At 38.1% G+C, this 25,908-nt stretch overlaps 1 protein-coding gene across 9 annotated transcripts in view; it reads right to left on the reverse strand.

Moving 5' to 3' along the window:
* The window catches only part of dnmt3ab (DNA (cytosine-5-)-methyltransferase 3 alpha b), a 608,585-nt gene that overhangs the window by 12,100 nt on the left and 570,577 nt on the right, over positions 1-25,908 (reverse strand). For 7 of the 9 annotated variants that reach the window (XM_060854172.1, XM_060854193.1, XM_060854182.1 and 4 more), the window contains 2 exons: positions 25,752-25,821; positions 6,202-6,320 (listed from right to left, as the gene is read on the reverse strand). In XM_060854172.1, coding sequence (XP_060710155.1) covers positions 6,202-6,320; positions 25,752-25,821 — 189 coding nt within the window. Of the gene's footprint in view, positions 1-6,201; positions 6,321-19,060; positions 20,084-25,751; positions 25,822-25,908 lie in introns of those variants that run through there. The other 2 variants (XM_060854215.1, XM_060854204.1) reach the window with 1 other exon arrangement.

Here is a 25,908-nt window from a genome sequence, read left to right on the forward strand (position 1 = left end):
ACTTTGCCTCCTCTCTATAGAGGGGCCTGACCTGCTGTGTTTTCCAGTAAATTTATGTTTTTGTTTTGATTTCCAGGATCTGCAGTTCTTTGGTTTCCTTGTTTACTATTTACTTGGTACGGGTGGCACAGTGGCTCCATGGTGAGCACTGCTGCCTCACAGCACCAGTGTCCCAGGTTCGATTCCAGCCTCGGGTGACTGTGTATGGAGTTTGCACATTCTCCTCGTGTCTGTGTGGGTTTCCTCCCACAGTCCAAAAATGTGCAGGTCAGGTGAATTGGCTAAATTGCCCCGCAGTGTTCGGTGCATTAGTCAGAGGGAAATGGGTCTGGCTCTTTGGAGGATTGGTGTGGACTTGTTGGGCTGAAGGGCCTGTTTCCACACTGTAGGGAATCTACTTCCCTGGTGATTATACATTTCTTGAATCATTCCTTTCCTCTATATCCTGATTCACAGCCTTTTCTGTGATATTACTTGTATCCTTTACAGTATAAAATCCCTCAATGAGAGGGATCCTATTGACAAAGAGGTTATTGACTGGGGTTGTTAACCGGGGTCAATCAGAAAGCCCTTGGTAACCAATATAACCAGGGGATTCGATCACACAGCATTGCCCTTAGATGTGAAGGGCACTGCTTGTCACAGGCCACTCGGGTGTTTCCTTTCTTCCTGGTGGTGGAAATTAAATAAAGATTTGTGCACTTTGTGTCTCTCACTGCGTCTCTCACATCTGCACACACGCACTATGGGTGCTGGGGAAAAAAATAAGCACTACTGCAGTTAGGTGGTAGTGTGGGGGTTAAAGAGAAGAAAGAAAAAAAAATAAACAGGGGATTTCACCATGGGTGCTGGGGAAAAAATAAGCACTACCGCAGTTAGGCGGTAATGTGGGGGTTAATTTAAAAATAAAAGGGAATCATTGATCACACAGCATTGCCCTTTGATGTGAAGGGCACTGCTTGTCACAAGCCACTCGGGTGTTTTAAAAAAAATTTAAAAAAAGAAAATAAAAAATAAAAAAAATAAACAGGGGATTTGATCACACAGCACTGCCCTTTTGATGTGAAGGGCATTGCTTGTCACTGGCCACTCGGGTGTTTTCCTATCTTCCTGGTGGTGGAAATTGAATAAAGATTTGTACACTTTGTGTCTCTCACTGTGTCTCACACCTGCACACACACAATGGGTGCTGGGGAAAACATAAACACTATCGCAGTTAGGCGGTAGTGTGGGGGTTAATTTTAAAAAAATAAAAAAAAGTACAGTGGATAAAAAAAATGAACTGAGGGTCATAAAAAAAATAAAACCCAGTAAAAAAAAGATGAAAAAAAATATAAACAGGGGATTCGATCACACAGCACTGCCCTTTGATGTGAAGGGCACTGCTTGTCACAGGCCACTCGGGTGTTTCCTTTCTTCCTGGTGGTGGAAATTAAATAAAGATTTGTACACTTTGTGTCTCTCACTGTGTCTCACACCTGCACACACGCACCATGGGTGCTGGGGGGAAAAAAAATAAGCACTACCGCAGTTAGGCGGTAGTGCGGGGGAAAAAGAAAAAAAATATATAACCAGGAGGCTAAAAAGAACAGCAGTGTCAGCATTGTCCTTTGATGTGAAGAGCACTGCTCGTCACTGGACCACTCGGGTGTTTTCCCATCTTGAGTGCTGGATCAGTGTGAGTGTGTGCACGTGTTCAAGGATTCTCCTCCTTGAAGGTGTCAGAGGGGAAGGGGACTATAAAAAAGAAAAAAATAAATAAACAGGGGATTAAAAAAATATAAACAGTGGATTTAAAATCTCCTCAGTTCAGGGGACTGACTCTGAGCTGTCTGGCCACAGCTCAGTGGACTGTGCACAAATCAATAAAAGGTGAGTTGCTGACAGGATACCAGTCTCTAAGCAATTATCTTATCTACCATCTCCTTGTTTAACCATTCCTGATTCTCCAGACTCAGTTTCTATAGGACCAATGCTCCCTTTGTTATTTCTTTCATTTTTTTCAACATCTGGAGAATATTACCAATATTTTCATATTTCTAGTTAGCTTTCTTATGTATTCTGATTTGCCCTTCCTCATTATCTGTAAGTTATTTGTGTGTTTTCCATATTTTGTCCAATCCTCTGACCAGCCACCCTTCTTTGCATGATTATATACTTTTAAAAAAAGAATTGACATTATTGTTAACTTTTTTAGTTAACCATGATGGTGGGTCCTTACTTTGAATTTTTCTTTCTTATTAGAATGTGCTTGTCCTCTGTATTCTGAAAAATACACTTTAATGCCTGCTACTATATCGCTATTGACCTGTCATTTAAATCTACCATTGTTACCTAGGAGTTCCTTCACTACAAGATTATTAATTAATTCCATCTCACTGCATAATACCACATCTACTGTAGGCTCCAGATTGCACTGTTTCAAGAAATTATCATCTCAAACATACTATGAACTCCTCATTTAGACTACCTTTGCACATCTGAAGTTTTTTCAATCTACACGTACATTAAAATTTCCTAGGATTATTGCCATGCTTTTCTGACAAACTTCCATTATTTCTTCCTTCATTCTCCATCTAGTGTGCGGTTACTTTTAAAGAGCCTTTGCACCACTTTGACAAGTGAATTCCCATCATTCTGGATTCCGATGTCCACCCAGACCCTGCTTCTAAGTCCTGGGTTCATTAATTCAGATCATCTCTATCTATTGTGACAGTCCCATCGCAATTAACAAAGGCACTCCTCCTGTTTTTCCGAGTCTCCTGTCCTTACTGTCCTGTACTTCCAATATTCAGTTTCCAATCTATGTCATCCTGCAGCCATGCGTCTGTCTTATAGTACAGCCCTAGAGCTAGTGTCCTTATAGTTGGGATGTTGTTCAGTCTCCAATCCAAAACCAAAACTATTCTGATCTCATTCATCAGACTTTAATATGCAGAGGATACTTGTGTGTGCTCAGAAATTAAGTTTCAGTCATTGTCAACTCCTTTTCTGAAGGATATGAGAAAATGGATTTTCATAAAACAGACTGAAAATATAAGTCCTTTTCTAACCCACTTCCACAATATTTCACCTCTGACCGTCACCCCAAAAAGATCAGTGCTGGAAGCTCAGCTATTTACATACTCTGCTCATGATCTAAACAAGGAGACAGAGCAAAGTATCTGTATTTACTGACCATCAAAGTTAGCCGGGTACACAAGCTACGAGAACACTGAAGGCTTTAAAGAGGTAAAGACAGATTAGGTACATGGACAACAAGATGGCAGGTGGAGTAACATGTTGGAAAGTGTGATGTTATTCACCTTGGTTTTAAGAACAGAAAGGTAGAATATTTTCTAAAGGTGTTCAGAAGAACTTGGGTGTACTTGTCAAAAAACATAATGTAGCATGCAAGTAAAGTGAGAAATTAGAAAGATAAATAGCATGTGAGTCTTTATTGCAGGGGGACTGGAGTTAAAGAATAAAGAATCTCTTCAACGACTATTCAGAGCTTTATAGAGACCACAAAAGGATCGGTGTGTCCAGTTTTGGTCACCATATCTGAAGAAGGATATTCTTGCACTGGAGATGATACAATAAAGGTTAATCAAATTGGTTCCTGAGATGAGAGAGTTGTAGTTCCTATGATAAGAAGCAGGGGAAATTTGAATGCGTATTTTACGGAGTTTTGAAGAATGAGAGGCAATCTAATTGGAACATAGAAAATGCTGAAGCAACTTGACAGGACAGACACTGAAAGATTGTTTTCCCTGGAACAGGAACTTAGAAAATGAGGCAACAATCCCAGGAACATAGGCTATCATTCAAGCTGGAGATGAAGAGAAATTCCTTCACTCCAAGGATTATGAACCTTCTGAATTCGTATCCTTAAAGGAATATGCATGTTCTAACTGAACCTACTTAAGGTTGATACAGAGGTATTTTGGTGTCTTGAAGAATCATGGAATGATTACAATGAGAGAGGTGATCTCTGAAACACCAACTCACCTTGCTCCCATTTCCTTGATATACTGAAGGGATACAGGAAGTAGATAGGAAGGTGGAATTGAAGCTGAAGGTCAGTGCTGACCATGTTGAATGGCAGAGCCAGGTACCCCTGTTCCTTTTTTGAACCTTTCATGCTCTGTTTTCCTCTATCTTAGTTCGATACTAAGATACTGTATATCTTTATCTGTTTATTTCAGTGGGTGACAGCTAACTTAACTAACTGTACATCCAGAAAGTTGAAGCAAGGCAGACCGTAGGCCAGAAAAGATTCTTCAGTAAGCGGTAGATCTCCCATCTTCAGCTGCTTCAATAATAACCTTCCCTCCATCATAAGGTCAGAGGTGGGGACATTCGCTGATGATTGCACAATGCTCAGCATTATTCACCACTCCTCAAATACTGAAGTTCAGTTCAAATACACAAGATCTGGACAATATCCAGGCTTAGGTTGATAAATAGCAAGTAACATATGTGTCACTCAACGTTAATGACCCTCAGACAAGAAAAAATCTAACTATTTCTCTTGATGTTCAATGGCATTATCATTACTGAATCCCCCAATATCAACAATAGCTTTAGCTCACTTTGTGACACCCTATAGTTGTGAAAGGTGTGCACATCCTTTTTTTAGTAAAGTACATGTGCCAAGATATATGCTATGTAGAAATGATTGAGAATGTATATGAGAGCTTGCACACTCGTGGTAGTAGGAATGAGGAATCTAAATGTGTGTTAATTGGAAGCTATGCAGGCTGAAGTAAGGAAAAGGACACACAATATTGAATTTATCAAGATGACATTAAAAAAAGGACCCCTATAAGAAAGAAATTTCAAGCTGTACTGATAAGAGATAAATTACTGAATATAGTAGAAAATGGACTAGATTTTACTGCACACATCCATAGTCTTATTTATTAAAGTACCATATTTTAAAGTCAATGCTAACAGACACTTATGCATTCAGTTATTGTATTGAATCAATAAGGAAACATATTTGAAATAGTGCCCACTTCATGGCTAAATTCAATAGGAGGTTTGACAGGAAGAACAGACTATAACATTTAGGTTTTGTGTTTTCAAGACTACAAGCAGTCCCCAGGTTGTGAATGGTTTCCATTCTGAAGTCCGTACTCAGGTTGATACATTTACAAGTCAGAATACAAAGCAGGTCAAAGGAAAGGAGCTGTTCTTAGTCGGGTCTTTAAATTTACACCTCTGAATGGGATCACATTTGTAAATATGAGTGTTCATAAATTGGTGACCCCTTGTAATTACGAAGACCAAAGGAAGAAATTGAGTGCAATGGACTTGGAAGAAATGTTTAGCTGGCTAAACTATATACTAGAAGTAAAATCGGTTTAATTTTTATTCAAGAATTTGAGAATGTGACATATATCACCTCAGTAGACCACAATTTCAGTCAGCAGAAGTATCTGAAAGGGAAGTCAGAATGTTATAGAATATATAAGATAGGAAATTGGCATCAAAAAGATCTGCTTGTTTGCCAAAGGGAATATTGTGGGATATTAGTTTACCATTCCAAGCCCATCATGATCATAACAAAATTTCCCGCAGGTCCTAACAGACAGGAGGCCAACTTTAAAGGGATAGCAGCATCCCAAGGTGGAAAGGAAGATCTTAGTTTTAGTTTACACCCCTAGGTAGTATGCCATTGGAAGAATTGGTTTTTAGTTGTTGCTCAACAGATTATTATTCCCACTCCGTCTTTGCAGTCCAGGAGTTGGTAGCTTTAGGGGTTGAAACACAGGGTATAAACCATAGAATCTACTGCCATTGTTCTATTGTCATGTAGCCTCTGTTGCTTGGTTAGAGCAATCTGAATTTAGTTTGGGTTGGCGATGTAGCCATAGAACCTTAAATATGCTTCACTACTGTACTGAATTATTTTGCAGTGAAATCCAAGTCGATCAACAAAATGGTACAGTTTGCTCAGGAGGCTGGACTCCTAAAATATTCTAATGGTTTTTGCCAATTGTGTATGTAGACTACTATTCACAAGGCAAATAACTAACATGGTGATGCAGTCTAAAATTGATGAATTGTTACATGGACTTGCTAAGGTTTAGGTTTTGAAATTAGCTGGACTTAAACTATGCCACATCTGTGTGTAATTATGTCAGTGAGAGGCCTGCTTTCTACCTGTATGTGGAAGTAAAAAACTGGGATTGGGTATGAGTGAAACAAACATACCTTTCCATTTCAGTGCACCAGAGAATGTCTTCCTTCTCATTCATTAGGACTGGGAAATGCTGGTCTTTGCCCTGCTTGACAGAATTAGATCTAGTGGTGATGGTTCGCACTTTGTTGAACTAAAAGAAAAAAGTTATGCTTAAAACCAAAAGAAAATTGAAACAACAATACAAATCCTAAACTTAGTGAAATGAATATAAGTTTTTCATTTTACAAAATAATAATGAGGAATTATAATATGCACAATTATTTTCATGTTTCATATCGAAACATGATCTCTAAGTTTCAAATCACTTTAATGTTCCACACAAATAGAAAACATGTTAAACAGGTGCAGTTTTCTGGAACTGAGCACATCATTAAATAAACAGGTAATCTAGGTTTGATATTTTCTAACCTGGTATTTTATGTCATTGATAATCGATGTTCATTGATAGGAAAAGGATCAATATGTTTGCCTAATTATAATTTTGGAAACAATACAATACTATACAATAATAATTAGAACCATCAAATCAGAATGAAGGCAAACGATTAATGTTGGTTCCTTTACATTATGGGTAGGGATTGGATCCTTTTCATACAACAGAGAGCAAACTTGGGAAAATGTAAAATATGGGATTCTGAGGATCTAAAAACATTGCTGAAATCTGAACAACAGAAATATGGCACATAGTCAAATGAATAGTTATGAGTTAGAGATTCAAATGTGACAAAAGTAATGCTCAGCTTTGTCCTACAACCTTTCTGACTCATGCAGGCCAACATGTGATCTTGTGTTTAGAGTCATAAACATGGGAGAGGCAAACAAGTAGCTTTAGAAATACTGGTTACGAACATTTTAATATTTTTACAATTCCTTGATGTTAATATATATTTAAAGAAAGCATACTGTTAGGATGTTTATCAAAAACAAAGAATTATGAAAATAATCGAGAATTCATAATTTTGTGATAACTGGCATAGCAGATACTTATTAACTCCATTCCACAGCATAATATTTTGACTGCTTACGAAACAATTGAGCAAACCAAGTGACTATAATCAAAACAAATCGACATCTGGTATGGAACTACAAATATTTAGCAGCATGTGTACAAATCTTCCCAAGAATTTAGTGCCAGCATCATAGTATGATTCTTAATTTTAATATGCAATTTCTGTCCAAATTAATCTATGCAAGATGTTCCAGCAGTTAATGTCCTTTTATCTTCTCTAACACACCAGCAGAAGTACTGTGGGAAAGTTGGGTCCCTTTCTAACCAGGCGTTAGTGGGGTTATGGGTGGTTGTCATGAATCACGATTAGAATGGTATTCCTTTTTCTTACCAGCAACTATACTGTTGTGTTGGTGGAACAACTGAAAGTTGTGCAAGATTAGTAAATGCCACGTATTTATGTATTGTGACAGTAACTGGTTACCGCACATTAACTTGTAAGTTCTTATTTCTCTGATATGGGATGCACTGGACATTAGTGAGCTGAGAGGCCTTCTTATTCAGAAATGCTGTTGCCTAGTGTCCAGGTTCCCTTATGGCAACATTGTACAGTCAATGATGCCCTGGCCATGAGGAAAATCAGCCCTCCTATAAATCCCACACTTTCTCACAATGACTGCTGCGGTTATTCTGGTTGGAGGTGGGGGTGAGGTTGCACTGCTTAGCTCTGGCGAATGGGACATTGATGAGGAATCGAATGCAGCTGTTGAGTGGCAAGTGTGGAGAAGATTTTTTATAGCAGGCTGGAAGAAGGCAACAGCAAACAGGTTAAGGACGTAATGTCTTTGACAGTCGCCGGTGAAGCATGGTTCCTAGTCTGCAGTCACAAGTCCGGTTGCAGGAGGTTCCTTAAATCTGCAAGAGTCTGCTTAAAGAGGAGGAACAAGCACTGCCCTCCAATGGAGCCAAGAAAATGAGATTTGGACTGTACACCTTGTATATTGGAAATGTCCCTTACGAGTTTCCACTCTCACCAACCTCACCCCTCACCCTCCCTGCCATCCTTACCTGCTGCCTTTTAATATGCTGAGCTGTTGCTGATGCTGAGGGCAGGATTTTCCCATGGCTGCTGGAAGTCCAGTGCCAGGAACAAATGGAGGTCAGGCCTCAACACTTGCTGGTGCAACCATTGCCCAATCATTCCAGAGGTGGCCTCCTAATTCTCTACCTTTACAACTCTGGTGGTCCAATTAGAGGACCAACACCTCCAATGGGGAGGTAGTCACTGCTCAGATAAATTAGAGATCTCTGCTGTCTGTACGTGAAGTTAAAATGGTTCTGGGCAAAGCTGTAAGGAGCAAAGTGAAGGGCCGTGGGTGTTGCCTTTCTTGTCCATACACTGATCACAGTGATGTGAAGCATCTGGCACAGTAAATCCTAGCTTGCTACAAGGAAGCTGGCTCCCTAGAAACAGCAGCTTCCACATACAGTGCTAGAGCTGCTCCACAGGCTGCAACATTTCAGAACACAAACAGAATCATATCTAACTGGGACTGTAATCAGTCCAACTGGCACATACAGTCAATCCCAATCTCTACCTGCCCATGAGAAACTTCCCTGTAATGTCCCAAGGTGGCTCCTCACTAAGTTTCTGGATCAATCACACTCCCAAGCCCATAATCTTTGGGTGGACTACATTTTGCAGTGTACCTCTACCTTTAACAATAACTCTGGGAAGAATAGCACTCATGATAAGCCGATAAAACATAATGAAGGCAAGTAAGGGAAACAATGTCAGAGATAATGACAATGAAAAGTGGAAAATCTCCTAGTGATCCAAAAATCATCATGTTACACAGATTCTTTGATCAAATTACCTGCAAATAAATCCCCTTTAAACACTGTTTCAGTGGCTCTTCTGGGCTGGCAGGATTAAAATGGTCCATTATACTTCAGGAGGACTGCACTTCCATTTGTCACTGCATGCAGGTGACATTCATAGTATTGGTCTGGTAACCCACTCAATTAAATACTACAGTTACTTTAAATATTTTAATTTCCCATTCTCACTATTAATAACAAATACATTTAGATTTGAAGTCAAAGGCAAGTTTTCATCACTTACTAAATAAAATTTGAATCTTAATCTTTTAACCTTTGATGCTGTTTCAATGAAGCACAACATTTGCAAAAAATGGGTACGAAAAACAGTTTCCTGAATGAATAATCTTGATAGGGTTGGTATAAATATTGGTTCCAAAATCTTCTGCAGGCTAGGTTCAGTTGGTAGTATTCTTATTGCTATATTGAAGTTATGGGTTCAAGTTGTTTTCACAGTTTGCACACACCCTGATTCCCAATGCAATACTGCAGGTTTGCTATTTTGCGATCATTGATACCTTTCAGCTGAGGCTTTAGAACAAAGGTCTCATGTGCTTAAACTTGTAGTTCCCACGGTTGTTACTACTCTCAGAACTGGGACAGTTTTCTGAATATCCTGGCAAATAATCCTCCCTTAACTAACAGCACAGATTAACTGTCTATTCATCATACTGTTTTCAGATCATGCTGTACATAAAATGGCTACAACATTTATAGCACCAGGCTTCAAAGTAATTTTTTTGCAAAAGCTTTGCGGCATTTCGAAAATATTGATATGACCTATTATATGCACGGGCCCTTTATTTTATCAATGAACAGGATAAAAAAAAGTATATTCCACAGTTTGCCTCTTGAATGCTGTCCATTCAATCCAAATGGGAGGTACACTACTGGTGAAAACATTGGCACTTGAAACCTTAATTAAAAATGAAAAGGTTGATGCGCCAACCAGAATGTCCAGGTTAACAAATTAAAAAACAAATTTTAGTTCAAACACTGTTGCCATTGTGAGGAAAACACACAAGTATTGGGCAAAATAACAAAACATTTAAAATACAGACAGAAGAAACTCATTTCAAAACTGTAAGTCAGCTTGGTATGAGAAAATCCTTTGACAGTCCAGTTTTAATTTTTGCTTTCAAATGGAATATCATGTTATTAGAAAAGGCTCAACAGAGAATACAAGATTGAATAGCTACATACAGAGGACTTTAACTATAAAGAGTCATTATGTAACCAAAGCTTTTCTTTCTTGTCAAGTAATGACAAAAATTTTAAGACTTCGGTTGGATTATACAAGTCTGAAATAGCTAAAGTTTACTGGTGTACACAAAATTCCTGAACCAGAAATCATTGATTCAAGATGAGGAAAATAAAATTACATTAGCTATTCAGGTCAAATTTTGTGCTGAGAAGCTTGATATATGTATGTAAAGTTGCAGTTTGAAACCGTGGGAGGTTTGAAGTTGCTGGCATTTGAACGGGTTCATTTAAAATGATATTGAGAAAAAGCTTTGAAAAGAAAGAGGTTTCATCATTTGTCTTACCCAAAATGAGTTGCTCAGATCTCCCAGCAGCAGCCAGACTTTGCACAGATCATAGGCAAGCTCCTGGGAGTTGGAAATGTGAAGGGGGAGGCACTTATTGTGCAGAAGGCAAAATTTCAATTTACAATGGTGGGATCAAAATTGGAAAGTACGTTGGCAGTGGGTGAAAGGTGGTATGTGACTCCTGACAGCAAACAGTGAGAGCCTATTTTTAAATGGACTAGCATGTTACGCACACTTGTTAAAACACTTGGTTGTCAGATGAAATGCTATCATTGTGATTAAGTTGGCAGTAAATGGGAAACATGCACCTTCAGATTCATGACCAGTTAAAGTTGACATGCAGCAGGTGAGGTAGGCTTGCTGCCAGCTTTGGAATTAGTAGCAGCTGCTTTTCTAATGTAGGGAATTTTGTTGGACCAGGGAGGCAAGACTAAGCCCATGAGATGGTTGTTTAGGAACTTTGCACATGGCTATCCATGGAAAGGATGTGGAAGCTATTTGGGAGGTTGGGGTATGGCTGTTGTGGCAGGGAGGGTATTCAGGGCATAGCCATCTGAAGGACGAAGGACTGGATCAGAGTCATTCAAAGAAGGATGATAGGGAAAGAGGAAAAAAGTTGGATGACACAGAGAAAGTTAATTTCTGTTGAAGGCAGTTCAAGCATGACAGGGGAGATCAAGCATAATTGAGAACAGGTCAAGGGTGATAGAATAACAAGATTGACAGTTGGCAGGTCTGGAGTATTAGAGAGCAGTTCAAGGTTAACAGTTGATCAAGGGTACTGGTGAGGTGGCTTGAAGGTCATAAAATTCAGGATTGGGGTTTTGATGGGAGGGTAAGGACTGATGGAGGGAAGGTCAAAGGTGACTGAACGAAAGAGAGAGAGAGACAGACAGACAGAGAGGATATGGTGATAGCTACAGCTCCAGGTATAAAAGTCTGGCAAGGAGGAGTGGACAAAGTTCCAAATTCTTCCTTCAGACAGGCAGAATGATACTGCTGGCTTTCATGTGGAAGATATCTGTCTGGGTGCTGCTTAAATACAGTGCTTGCACCTTTGACCATCTTAACTGCAAGGTGATTCGGCACAGCCACCTGATCTGCTTCAGAGCAGAAGCCCTTCTCATTTGTGGTTTCATCATAAGGACCCTCATCACCACAACATGATTCTGCCCTGGTATTGTACACATTATCTACTTATCATGAAATAACTGATATGCATCAATATCTGCTTTTCATTCAGATTATCAAAGTGAAAAAAATTATAGCTAGAGCTGAAGCAATTCCCTCAGTGTTGATCATAGCTGGTGCCAGTACAGCAATTACATGCCAACAAAAAGTGTGGCCTAAATAGCCTGACATTTTTGAGTATCTACTTATTGTTCCATCTCTGCCATTTTTCTTGTATTTGTCACTGCAATTGCAGTTGCAAAATAATCCTGGAAACAAAAAAAAATCATAAGCGTTAATTTGAAAGCTTCAACTTACAAGCAATTTACTGACAGTAATTTGATTTCACTTTAAATAATATAATAATAACAATTGGGTATTATCTACCAGATCTCACCAGACCTAACTAATCTGACACCCTGAAAGCAGAAGCCAAGCTAATAGCTAAGAATGCCTCAAGTGGCTCTAGATGCCATCTTTCTGTTTTCAGAAAGAGAGATTGTGCAAAGCTTTAACAATCTACCCAAAATATATGGGTCTCACACTAAATCATAAGTATGGATAGATCTGAATTTTTCACACAAGTTCCCTATCAAAAATGGACCAATTAGAAATACTGCAATGTCATCTATGGGATTTTTATTATTACTACATCAGGGACTGCTATTCATCATTATAATTCATCATCCAAGCCCCCAAAGTCCAAACTTCCAGTCATCTTGTGTACTTCTGTAACATCTCTACCACTCTAAGGCCAGCAGCCCTAGTTTCTCTAACTAAGCTCCTAAAATCCCCTGTCCTGGGAATATTGTGATAAATCATTTCTGAACCCTCCCAAGATGTGACAGGTCCAAGTATTTGTTGTGTTGGTTCTTTGCAGGTTTGGAAGGTGCCAAAGGAGCTTTTGGTGAGGTGATGCTGTACATCTTGCAGATGGTACACACTGTTGCTACTGTGCATCAGTGGTGGAGGGATTGGATGTTGAATCAAGTAAAGAGGGTGTCAACTGAGCAGGCTGCTTTATCTTGTCTGCTGTCAAGCTTCCCGAGTTTTTGGAGCTGTATCCATCTGGGCAAGTGGAAGGTGTTCCATCACATTCCTGATATGTACTTTGTAGATGGTAGACATGTTCAGGGGTGACAGGAGGTGAGTTACTGACTGCAGAGTTCCCAGTTTATGACCTGCTCTGTAACTACTGCGTGTGTACGGCTAGTCCAATCCAGTTTCTGGTCTATGGTAACCTGCAGGATCGATAGTGGGGAATTTAATAATGGTAATGCCATTGCACATCAAGGAACACTGGTTAGTTTCTCTCTTGATGGTGTTAGTTATTGTCTAGCTTTTGTGTGCCATGAATGTTACTTGCCTGGATGTTGTCCATGTCTTGCTGCATTTAGGTAAGGGCTGCTTCAGTATCTGAAGTGCTGTGAATGATGCTGAACATTTTGTGCAATCATTGTGAACCATCCCCACTAATGACCTGATGATGGAGGGAAGATCATTGATGAAGAAGCTGAAGACTACTGTGCCCAGGGCACTATGCTGTTCACAACCTGGCATGATGCCTTTGGAAGAGATTACTGATCTCTAGCTGCTGCTGTGCATTAGTGGTAGAGGGAGTGATCCTTTGTGCTGGGTATGATCAATTCTGCCCTTGCTCTGTGTCTCTAAGCAGTGTCACCTTCTTTGTTCCTAATAGGACCCATTCCACCTCAGAGCTCCCACTTAATATTCATATATTGGTTGAAGATTTTTCAGAAATCTTTTATGTTAATTGCCATTTACTTTCGTATTTATTTTTAGTTATACTTTCTTCTTCATTTCCTCTCTCAACCTATTGTATTTGACATCCACAGTACTTATATTAATTCTATGTCAGGGTCTACTATTCATTATCAAGTTCACCAGATTCAGCTTGTCGGAATGGATAAAAATGCCAAACAGATTTGAAAATATCAAAATCCTCAACTAAAAACCAAATCTAGTCCAGAACAAATATCTTATTTTGAAACCTGCTATTACCGAGGTCAATTAGCGATTGCGAAGCTCTTGACATTAATCTGAGGATAATTGTTTCACCTTAGGTTGTCAACTGCTTGTACATTGTTGAGCTGCTTTTGCAATTCTGAAGAGTATAACATCTTATGTGTGAAGGATAAATCTCAGACCTATGTATAAAATACAATATCGCTTGTCTTGCTCACAGGCAGTCCGAGACATTTTAGTTAGGTCTGGTGGGAAGTTAGTAAATAATAGCCAAACGGAATCATATTTTAGGTGAAATCAAAGTTATGTCAGTAGGTTGTTTGTAAATTGTAGGCAACAAATTAATGTTTTTTTCCTATGATTATTTTGCAACTGCAACAAAGTGTGACATTGTGGAATCCAATGACTGGAATATAACAGACATTTGCAAGATTTAAGACTTTTACATATACCAAGCAATCAAAAATAAGAGTAATCTCCGGTGATACTGCTTGCAATGAAAGGAAGATATACTGAAGATAGATTTACATGAACCAGGTGAAACACAGAAAAAACATGCTATACACAGTACTCATATGCACATAGATACACACAGTTTAATTACACTGCTATAAGTAGATTATATTTCTAGTTTATAAATACTTGAAAACAAAGCTACAACAGAGCTATTGATTGAAGAAGTTGACATGGAAATAAATTAAGGGCAGGAACAGACCATTTGACCCCTCTAGTCTACTCCACCACTTAATGAGATCAAGACTGATCTGACTGTGACCTGAAAACTGCATTCATGCCTATCCCAGATAACCTCTGACTCCCTTGTTCATTAAGAATCTATCCATCTCTGCCTGAAGAACATTCAATGATCTGGTCTCATCGTTCTCTGGGGAAGAGGCTTCCAAAACCACTCAATCTCACAAGAGATAAAATTCCTCCTCATTTACATCTTAAAGAAAGGACACTTTATTTTTAACCAGTCCCCTAGTTCCACTCTTTTGCACAAGGGGAAAGATACTTCCAGCATCTGTGCTGGCAAATCCCATCAAGGTCTTCTATGTTCCACTTATTAATCTAAACTTTAATGCATTCACACCCAAACTATTCCTTACAAGGTAAATCTCCCACCCCAGGTAGTTATCAATTGAGTAAACTTTCTCTGACTGCTTCTAACACATTTACACTGTTTCTTAAGTAAGGAAATGAAATCCATACACAATACTCCAGATCTGACCTCACCAACATTCTACATAACTTCAGCAAATCATCTCTACTTTTATTTTCCATTTCCCCCTCACAATAAACAACAGACCATTTGCCTTTCCAATCACTTGCTGTACCTGCATAATACCTTTTTATAACTTGTACTAGCTCATGCATATTCTTCTGCACCTCAGACTTCTGCAGTTTCTCTTAATTTAAATGATATGCTGCTTTTCTATTTGCATTGCCAAAATGGACAATTTCGCATTTTCTTATTTGCAATATTTTTGCTCACCCACTCAACTTATCCATCTTCCTTTTTGGACTTATTTGCTCTTCACAATTTACTTAAAAAGTACTGAAGACTTGAGCTAAAGAACTCCCTGTGTCTCTAACCAAGTTGTTCCAGTACAGTTACAACACTGACATCAACTCAACTATGTTGCAAATTGCCCAGGAATGAAAAATGCAGGACAAATCCAATCAATTACTGTCTTATTAGTCTACTCTTAATCATCAGAAAGGTAATGGAAGGGGTTAGTGACAGTATTGTGAAGTGGCACTTGCAAATGAATAATCTGCTCACTGATGCTTAGTTTGGGTTCTGCTAGGGCCAGTGACCTTTGACTTCTGTACAGCATTGACCCAAACATGGACAGAAGAGTGAATGCAAGAGATGACTGTATTTAACATCAATGCTGCATTTGACTGTGTATGGAATCAAGGTGCCCCAGAAAAACTGGAGTCAGCAGTCATCTGGGGAAAACACTGCTGGTTGTTGTCATACCTGGCATAAAGGAAGGTGCTGTGGTTGTTGGGGGATCTGTCATCTTCGCTCCAGGATATCATTGCAGGAGTTCCTCAGGGTAGTATCCTCAGCTCAACCATCTTCAGTTGGTTAATCAATGACCCTCTGATCGAGACTGATCTGATTGTGGTCTGAAAACCACATTTGTGTCTACACCTAAAAAACCTCTGACATCCTTTTGTTAATGAAGAATCTATCCAAGTCTGCCTTAGGAACATTAGATCAGAGTGAGGATGTTCTCTTATGATTGCACAATGTGCTACTGCACCATTTGCAACTCCTCAGTGTCATATACAGAAAGATCTGGACAACATCCAGGCCTGGACTGATGAGTAGCATGTAACGTTCGTGCCACACAAGTGTCAGGCAATGACCATCTCCAACCTGGGAGAATCGAACCATCACTGCTTGATGTATAATTGTGTTTAGCAAAGTCAGATTTATTACTAACTGGTAACATCATACAAATAACTTAACTGCAGCACAGCTCAGCTAGCATCATTGGCTTGTATTCAGCAACACCATCGCCAGCCAGGTTCTGCTTACTGTCCACAAAATATTTTACTTTCCTTTGAAATTCAAAATACACACACATAATCATCAGTCCTAATGCATCAAGCATCATATAAGCATTTTGCACATGTAGTGTTGCCCTAAGTATTACAGAAAACCAAATAACCTTGCAGGAAATAGATGAATCAAAAAAACAACACCAGAAAACAAAATAAAACTAATCAATTCTGTTCAGGAGTTGTCATTTATGCATTTAATTTATGCATGGTAAAATTCCCAAAATGAGGTAAGTTACTGAATAATGATTATCATAATAATTTGTCCACTTCAATATCCTAAAGCACTTAACATTTGGCATTCAGGTTTGAATATAATGACAAGGCAAATGAAGGGAGCTAGATGAGATCACTGCCTAAGTATTTCTTTTGAGGGTGTGGAAAAGTTAGCATGGTGTGGTTTGCAGGATCTATGGCAAATTACTAAACAGACATTTTGCAGATCATAGACATGTATTCGAGTTTGAAGTTCATGATCTGAATAGGTTTCATACACTGAGTTATACTTTAGCTTACACAATGGCATGTTATTTAAGTTAATCACATGGGTCTACTTGCACTTCACATCAGAATTAAGTGATATTTAATTACAGTAAGTTACATCCATTTATCCAGGCACAATTTGAAAACAAGCAACACATTATTCAGTATCCCTATAATCATTCTTTTCAGTGATCTCACATCATACTGTCCCCAAACACTGGACAGTAGCTAAATAGCCCTGCTATTCAGGAAAGGAAGGAGAGAGCAAACAGGAAATACAGACACCTGACATAAGTAAATGCTAGAATCTATTATAACGTCTTGGTCACTGGGCATCCAGAAAATTATATTATTGGGCAGAGTCAACACTGTTTTGCAAAGGGGAACAATGTTTAACAAATCTGTTATTTATTTTTGAGGTTGGAACTAGCAACTAGTATGAAAGCAAAAGTAAAGAATGTCTGAATTTTCAAAATACTAATTAAGATGCCACAAGAAGGTTATTTAATGAAAGTTAGGGGTCACAGGATAGGGAGGAGTTACAGATTAAAATGGTTTGAGGATTGAGTAATGGACAGAAAACAGGGAGAAAGGAATAAATGGATCATATTTGGGTGTATCAAGTTGAGTGGAACAATGATCAGTGCTATTTACAATCATTTTTAATGACTTTGATATGGATACTAAATGCAATATATCTACCTTACTGCTGATAAAAAGCCAAGTGGACATAAAGAGTCTGCAAAGAGATGTAGACAAGAATGCGAGTGGTCAAGATGGATTATAATGTGGAGAGGTTGATCACATTGCAAGGATTGAAGAGAAAAGTAGAGTATTATTATTAAAAATTAGGATTTTGGAAATGTTGATATTCAAAAGGACACAGAAACATATAAAATAAGATCAGGCGTCGACCATTCAAGCCTGTTCTGCCATTCAATGTGATCATGGCTGATCATCAAAACCAGTATCCTCTTCCTGTTTTTTCCCTGTACCCTTCGATCACTTTAGCCTGGGTGTCCTTGTACAAGGATTATGGACATTGATACTGCATTTATTTCATCACTTATCAATTTCAGGAATATAATCACATGAAATAACCTTTAGAAAAATGAATGTGTGTAAATTCATAAGTTGAACTGAGTACATTGACATTCTATAAATATAAGGGCGAATTCCATGGTCCTTCCCTGTGGAGAGAATCCTGGGAAATTGCAGAAATTCAGCCAATGAATTGCCAATGCTATTTCATAGAACTAGAGCAACTCAAAACATCAACATCTGAATAACTTAAACCATGTATTGCTTTTAAGGTTTATGTTTACTCGCAAATAAATGACTAAACATCAAGGGCAAATGGCTTTCAAAGCTAAATTTCCTTACATTTTCTCCCAAATTCTGGGACACAGGACATAGAGGGGGGCAAGACCAGCAATTCCATGTTCAGGCCTTTTTACTCACTGTCAAAATTTCTAGTCCATTTCTGGGAAAGCACACAGTCGATTGTTGAAATTATTGAATCCAAACAAAAGATTGATAACATATGAAGTAATTCCTCCATTTGTCTGCTGAGGAACCTGGGTGCCAGAGATATCTGTGTAAGCTACTGTAATGTGAAAATCAGCTCACTGAATAAAAGAAGCAAAATTTTCTCATCAATTTTATTGCATTAGTGCTCTAATGCCACAGCCATTCAACCTTCTGCGTTTCCTCTGGAGTGTTGGAGTTGCAGGTTTAATAATGCAGGCATATTCCAATACATTCAAATACTGCTAACTCCAGACTTTGAGAGAGGCAATTAGGAATAAATCCATAATGTGGGTAAAAGTCTACTCAACAGACTTCTAAAGAAATGTTTCATCGGGTTGAAAAAGACAAAAGCCGAGTATTTGCATCTCAATTTGATATACTGACTAGCAAGCGCGTAAATATTGTTTAAATATCTGTGCAAGCAGTCTCTTTGTAGAGGATTACTTGGATACAGTGTGGTATGTGCTATGATTGAATGCAAATCTAGTTTCCAAATCCAAGTTCATACGTACTTGGTTGGTTTTCTTGGAGTGCAAGCTCAGACTGGCTTGGGTCACTATTTAGGAGGTGGTGTTTATTTAGCAAACATGTCTCACGGATTTAGAAGTGTACAGTTTTTAAGATTTTCTAGTGATTTAACTCAGAATTAGAAAAGGCATTTTTTACAAGTTAAAAAGTTTAAAAGTAAAAAAAAACAGCCAACGACAGGAACTTGCAGAAACACATTTCATTCAGACTTCATAAATAGTTTTTATTATTAATTGTGGAATGAAAATATATGCAACTTTAAAATGTAAACACACTTTAAGAAAAAGGGTTTTGTCTATCCTTTAAGCTTCTCATTGCACTTCCTGGTTAAGCAGGCTGAAAGGTGACCAGTTCCCATACCACTCCACATTTCTATTCAGAAGTAAGCCAGAAGTGATCAAGAAAGATCCACTCTGTGTGGAGGTTTCTATCTTAAAAGTTGATGTCCTTTTGACTGCACTCCTGAAATTGTGAACTCACTGCATTTTACATATAATGAAATTCTCATGCTCTTGACTAAATCATAAAATACGGTATGAAAAATCAAGAGACAAAGTTCAGAAGTATAATTATGGCACAGCAGCACAGAAACTGGTACCCAAATACACCTTCACACAGAGTTGCTAAACATGGATTCCAGCCAATGACTCTCTATATGCTGAATTCACAACCTCACCTTGGTGAACAATAAGTTGCACCAAGTTGCTATCAGCAAGAAGGGATCAATGTCAGATCCCAGGAAGAGCAAGGTAGCATGTCTACTAGTTGAAGTATTAAAGCTCATGGAAACCATGGTAAATGAGAAGCAATCACAGTAATCTACTATCTGTTTGATAATTTAGCTTCAGAATAAAGCCGTTGTCTCACGATGTTCTCATTCTCAAGATCCCACAAACGGAGTGATTCTGTTGTTGTCCAGTATGAAATTAGTGCAGTAGCCTCTGACATTGCTGGACCTTCAAGAGGGTATGGTATCCCTTCCTCACTGAGAAGATGGCCTCATGTGGCATATCTGGTAAGCTGTTTAACTTGATACAACTGTTCCTCAAAGATGCAAACACCAGGTCATGGTTATTGGATGCTCATCTTCTTAACTCAACACCTACGCAGGGGTCCTTCAGCCAATTGTGCTTGGCCCCACTCTATTTCTTTTCTTCATCAGTGACTTGGTGGATGTCATCAAAAGTGATGTTCTCTTTGCTGATGAAACAACCCTCTATAGAGTGGTTACCTCCCCATCTGAAAGACAAGCAGCGACTGAATCACTGCAGGAATAGACAGAATTGGACAGTGGGCGGAAAAACGGTGTGTTACCTTCAACGCTGAGTAGATCAAGTCAATTACTCGGTCAAGAAAGTCTAATGTAGCCCACCCACCTCTAATCTACAAGACTGTAAACTCAGCTTAATTCCTTAGATGGGAAAACTGGCAGATTTGAGTTCCTCAAGAAAGCTCGGCCCTATTTGTCACCAGCAGGAAACCGTTTGTTCTACAAAGCTCATAGCTGCCGAGTGATGGAACATTATTGTCCTATTTGGGAGGCTACAGACAAAATATGTTGCCTGTTATTGGACCTAGTCTAGTCCAAAGCCATGCAGACCAGGGAAAGAATGAGAATAGCTTAGACCACACTAGAGTCCACCTTTCAGAACATTAGAAGGACGGGGCCAGACTGTCATTCTTCCACCCAGCCTACCCATGACAGCTCAGGCCAAAATTCTGCTTTTAAGCCAGGAACGTAAGATCTGCTGATTTGCCCTCAATATTCTGTATCAATTCAAACAAATTTGCACAGAATACAGCGGCGAAGCTTAACACACCGGTTCTCCTGCCTCTCCAGACAGTGGTCATCTAGAGCTCCATTCCTAATATGCAGAACTTCAAATGTACAAGTAACCATCACTTCTCGAACCAGGTTACAATAGACTATCTGTCATTCCCGGTCTGGCCATTGGTACCTCAGAATGATTTTCCCACACTGTTCCCCAATGTCAATTTTGCAAGACATCTGTCCTTGCTACAGCTGCACCTGTTTTATGTGTCACCCAATGTATGAAGAAATGAATACTGATAGATCGATAACTCTCCTGAGAGATGGAAGACAACTGGAGGGAGAGTTGTCCAGATTCACCCTCCTGCACAGTCCACTGGTTCTCATGGGAAGGAAGGAAAGACGTATCATTTCCAGTGTTAACATACCTCAAAGAAATGGGGAGAAAAGTTAGCCTTGGGATTAGTGCAGGGTAGGCAGTATTTCATTGACCATCTGTTATAAATGTCACCTGGTATTCAGTTTTACTGAAGTCAATGGAATGAATGCCAGGTTGGGCAAATAACAGGCAGCCAACAAAATACCACCCATTGGCACTCCTGCCAAAGATGAATTTCTACACCACAGTGTACTTTATTTTGATTTTACATTTTGTAAACAAAAATAAATGCTATTATTATTCTTGAACCAGGTCAACATTATATATGCCAACAAGGAAGACAAAAAAGAAAGACAGTCCTGATGACAGAGAATGTCAGCTGTGACTTTGGCTAAGTCGTATTTGGTGTTATGGGAGGTACAGAAACCCAGTTTGAATGTAGAGGGAAAGCTTTTAGAAAAGTGATCTGGATTAACTCATAATTAAAGTGTCCAAAAGGCACAAAGGTCCTCGGCTTTTGATGTTTGCAGATCAGAGAGGAAAATGTTTACATCCAGGATTGACAAGTAAAGATGTTGGGATGGATGAAATGTGCTGGACTATTGCTTGATACCGATGGGGGATAAGGAAGCATTGTAATGAGATTAATGAATGATATAGTGCCCAGGATATGGTATATTGTGGATAATCCCTGGTACAAAAGCCTTTCATAGAATCATTGAATTCCTACAGTGTGAAAGCAGGCCATTTGTCCCATTGAGTGCACACCAATTATCCGAAGAGCATCCCACCCAGACCAAACTCCCACCTGCATTTTCCATGACTAACCACCTAGCCTACACATCCTTGGACACTACGGGCAATTTAGCATGGCCAATACATCTAATCTGCACATCTTTGGAATGTAGGAGGAAACTGGAGCATCTGGAAGAAACCCACGCAGAGACATGGGGAGCATGTGCAAACTACACATACAGTTGCCTGAGGCTGGAATCGAACCTGGGTCCCTGGCTCAGTGAGGCAGCAGTGCTAATCACTGAACCACTCCTTTCTTCACTGCTTTCATATATTCTTAACTTCTGTTGACTTCAGTCCAAGTTTTAACATACACTGTTCTCTAATTTTCCCAGTATCAAAGAGTGAACTTCATTCTAATGGAAGTCTAGGTGCTTAAAACCCAGATAAGATAAATAAGTGAAATGCTCATGGTCTTACTCAATATTTTGTAGAAAATCGTGATTTTAATAAATTTATATATAAACCAGGAGCTAAAGATACATTTTAAAAATTTTTGAATGATTAATGGTGACAAGAAGCTTTTGTGATGTTAGTTAAGACATACGAGGGCTGAATTCCAGAATAAGTGCTTCTAATGAGGAATTGTGATTCTGGTTGAAAAATCGCAAACTGTAAACTCTGCATTTTTTTTTGTTTAAATAAATAGATGGAAAAATTAAGGGATCCAGTTTTGTTATGAGTTATGCCCTCAGAGAGGTGTCTAATCATGGAATCAGCTCTAATCGTCCTTCAAATATCTATCTCCAGTAAGTGGTGACAAAGCTGCACCTAAAAATGAATAGCTGATTCTGGCCAGAAAACAAACGATAAGAAGATAACACAGGATATTACTTCTAGTGGCTTCAGCCAGTTTGATCAAGTGAGGATTAAGTACCATACCACATTCAAACTGCAGTTAATGATTTCCAGCAATGGCCGAAGGCCATAGTTAATGAAATATTCTCCTCTTATAATGGAGTATTTGGAAACCAAAGTTAATACAGGTAGCAGATTAAAATTATATTACTGTGCATTAAAAAGTTTGCTAATAATAACTATGTTTGGAAAAATAGGGATTGTCGATTCTTATTTCAGATTGGTTCTAATTGGATATTAATGTGAAATACTAGCAGTTCTTTTTCCCTAAACATTCATTCTTACAGTGACAAGAAAATTACAATGTGGCAGAAGTTCATTTTGATATTAATCTAAGGATGCTGACACTGGGAATGTAGCACACCTTTCCCTGGAGTAACATATGACTCAAACCAATTAGCTCCTGGTTTGACAACAGTGTTGCATTATACAAAGATAAAGGACAGGAAATTCAAGGGTAAGTATTGTGAATGGTACGCATTAACATCTTTATGTAACTTAGGCTATGTATTTCATCAATAAAATAGTAAAGCAAACATGATTGGGTGACACCAGACAAAGAGGTTTGCCTTGGCGCATGTTCATTTCCTATGATTGGTGTCACTGTTTTTTATGTAAGATTCTCATTATAATTTTAGCGAAAATTCAGCGATTATTGAGAAGATTTATTTTTAAAAGCAAATGATGCACACTGACACCAAAGAATGGCATAAACAAGCAGCCTAGGCAGTGTGAAGAGCTGCAAACAAATTTCAAAGGATCAGATGCATTTCTTTCAATAATTTTAAAGGTTTTTTTTGACTTGGAATAACAGAAATCGAAAATTCAACATGATTTCATAGGTTGTAAAAGCATGTTTAAGTACTGTGTTCCAAACATGAGAAATACCTAGGTGCTAGAAATGGTGATTTACAGCAAAGAATAACATGTTTCCATATTTAATGTTGAAAGATGCCAACTGAAGAGACAGGTCACAGAACTGTAAAATATCTACTGACAAAATATTCCTTATAGGCATTTTAAAATAGTTTGTTTAGCCGAATTATCTTATATTCTCTTTTGACGATTCACTGTGACTTAACATGATCAAAAATTCAAAACTTTTCCTGGTTACTACTCATTTAAATGCTGACAAATTGTACTCAATTTGTATAAGATACTATTTTAAAAGCTGAATCTGGTCTTTTTCTTTTTATCTCCAATAGAATCTTTATGGAATAGAGTGAGATGATTTATAAGTGAAATAATTACATTTTCGGTTTGAATTATTTTATAAATTACAGGCCATTAAATAGTCTGCTACTTAAGTTTCCTTTATGTGTAGCAATACAAATACATTAGATGAATTAGCTGTGGTCTCAGCTCTTATTTCTCCTCTCAGCTTGCATACTATATGGTATTTGATCCAAGTCTCATGAACAAAGGGCAGGAAGCATTTGGTTGAGTTTAATCAAATAGTAATGATGCAAAGCTGAGTGCCTTTAAAGCAGCATCAATAAATAAGATTTTTATTTTTATTTAACTCAGAATAGATTATAACTTGTAGCTGTAAAGTATATAAGACTTTTTAAAACACTGAATATAAGTCTGTTTCAGAAGGGGACACAACAAAGTGATTATAATCCATTGACGAAAAAATGAGTCTCTAATTTCATACAAAGTTTGACCTCAATCTATTTCAGCAGCATTCACTACCTTTATCAGATCTCTGCTTCTCTAACTGATAACATCTGATTTTGCATAAATGGGCAAGTGTACATTAATTCATTGTTATTTGTCAACCAACATGAATATACTTATTGTGATCTCTCAACCACTTTCCTTCACTATACTGGAATTGGTGAGAACAGCACAAGAAGACCGTTTGAAAACATGCAGAACTTATCTGATTTAATATAATGAATGAAAACAGGAAATTTATTCATGTCAGGGAGGAGAAATTCCTGTTCCTTTAGAAGGAAAGTTTGACTCAAAACATCTGCTTTCAAACTGGAAATCCAGATCTCAAATCAGAAGACTAAAAGACATGGGTAACTGTACAGATACTTGCCTTGAAAATATTTTTGATTATAGGGTAATGCAGCAATTTAGCACACAAACTGACTAACTAGTAGAAAATCTTCAATGGACTGGAGAATGGATATGTGATGCTGTGCAACAAGAATGCTATTAATGAAGATTAAAGCATATATATCCTTTTTAACATACATCATTCACTTTATTGATTGCATGATAGTGATAGTGATAGTCCAGTTATTACACTAAGCAAGACAGTTAGGATTGGCAAATATTGTTTAACATTTACTTTTAGATTGAAAATACAAGAAAAATATTTAATTTTCTTCTGTATTTAACATAATGGTCTGCAAAGACAGTATGCAGCATCTTCACATATTTTCTAATATATAGGATTCATTGGGATCATGGAACTCTGTAGCCAAGCAGAGTGATAGTTGGGGGTAGTTTTAGTCTAACCTACCTAATAGAAAGCAACAGAATCAGACTGAGTGCCCATGATTCACTCCATCTAACATTATAAACTCATTGCACTTAAACAGAAAGTAAAGTTGGGTGAATAGAGTGTAGAATTGTGCATTAGTTTTGCACCAAGCAGGTTAGATTAAAATGACCTTCCTCAGAAACTTTGTTTAGTATCCTCAGCACATTGTGCCTGAAGAAGTAAATTAAGCTGCGTGTATGCTTGATCCAATAGTCTTCAGTCTAATAATTTTCCAATATTCGTAAGAGTTATCATTTCCTGCCTGGGATCTCCCAGATGGAGGAAGGAAGAAGCTCAAATACTTTATTAGGTAGCTGTTGAATAGCTATGTGGTATTTCTACAAAGAAAGATTTCCTCATAGCAACCAGAAATAGATAGTATTGGTAGAGAAATAGGCCATGTGCCTTATTATTCTGATGCATTAGAGTGTGTGAACTGTGCCACTTAAAATAGGTAGAAAATTTATAAAATAAAGCTTACAATTTTTATCATTTTAAAACAACCATCTGAATGGCAACAGATTAGCCATTTTGCAAGCTCCCCTTCAATGGTTCATTATTATACAGTGGATAGAAAATTACTTTAAAGATCATTTGCACTAACCTTTGCTGTCCTGCCATGCTCCAGACATGTCTGAAGATCAAGCTTATCATTATACATGGCAACCAACGGTCTAAAAAAGAAAGAACTGTTAGTTGGTTTGGCACAATCAGAATTAAACTTGATTACATTGTACAGATGGGCATAAATTCTAAAACTT

Source organism: Hemiscyllium ocellatum, chromosome 3, assembly GCF_020745735.1.
Source record: "Hemiscyllium ocellatum isolate sHemOce1 chromosome 3, sHemOce1.pat.X.cur, whole genome shotgun sequence".
NCBI classification, from domain to species: domain Eukaryota; kingdom Metazoa; phylum Chordata; class Chondrichthyes; order Orectolobiformes; family Hemiscylliidae; genus Hemiscyllium; species Hemiscyllium ocellatum.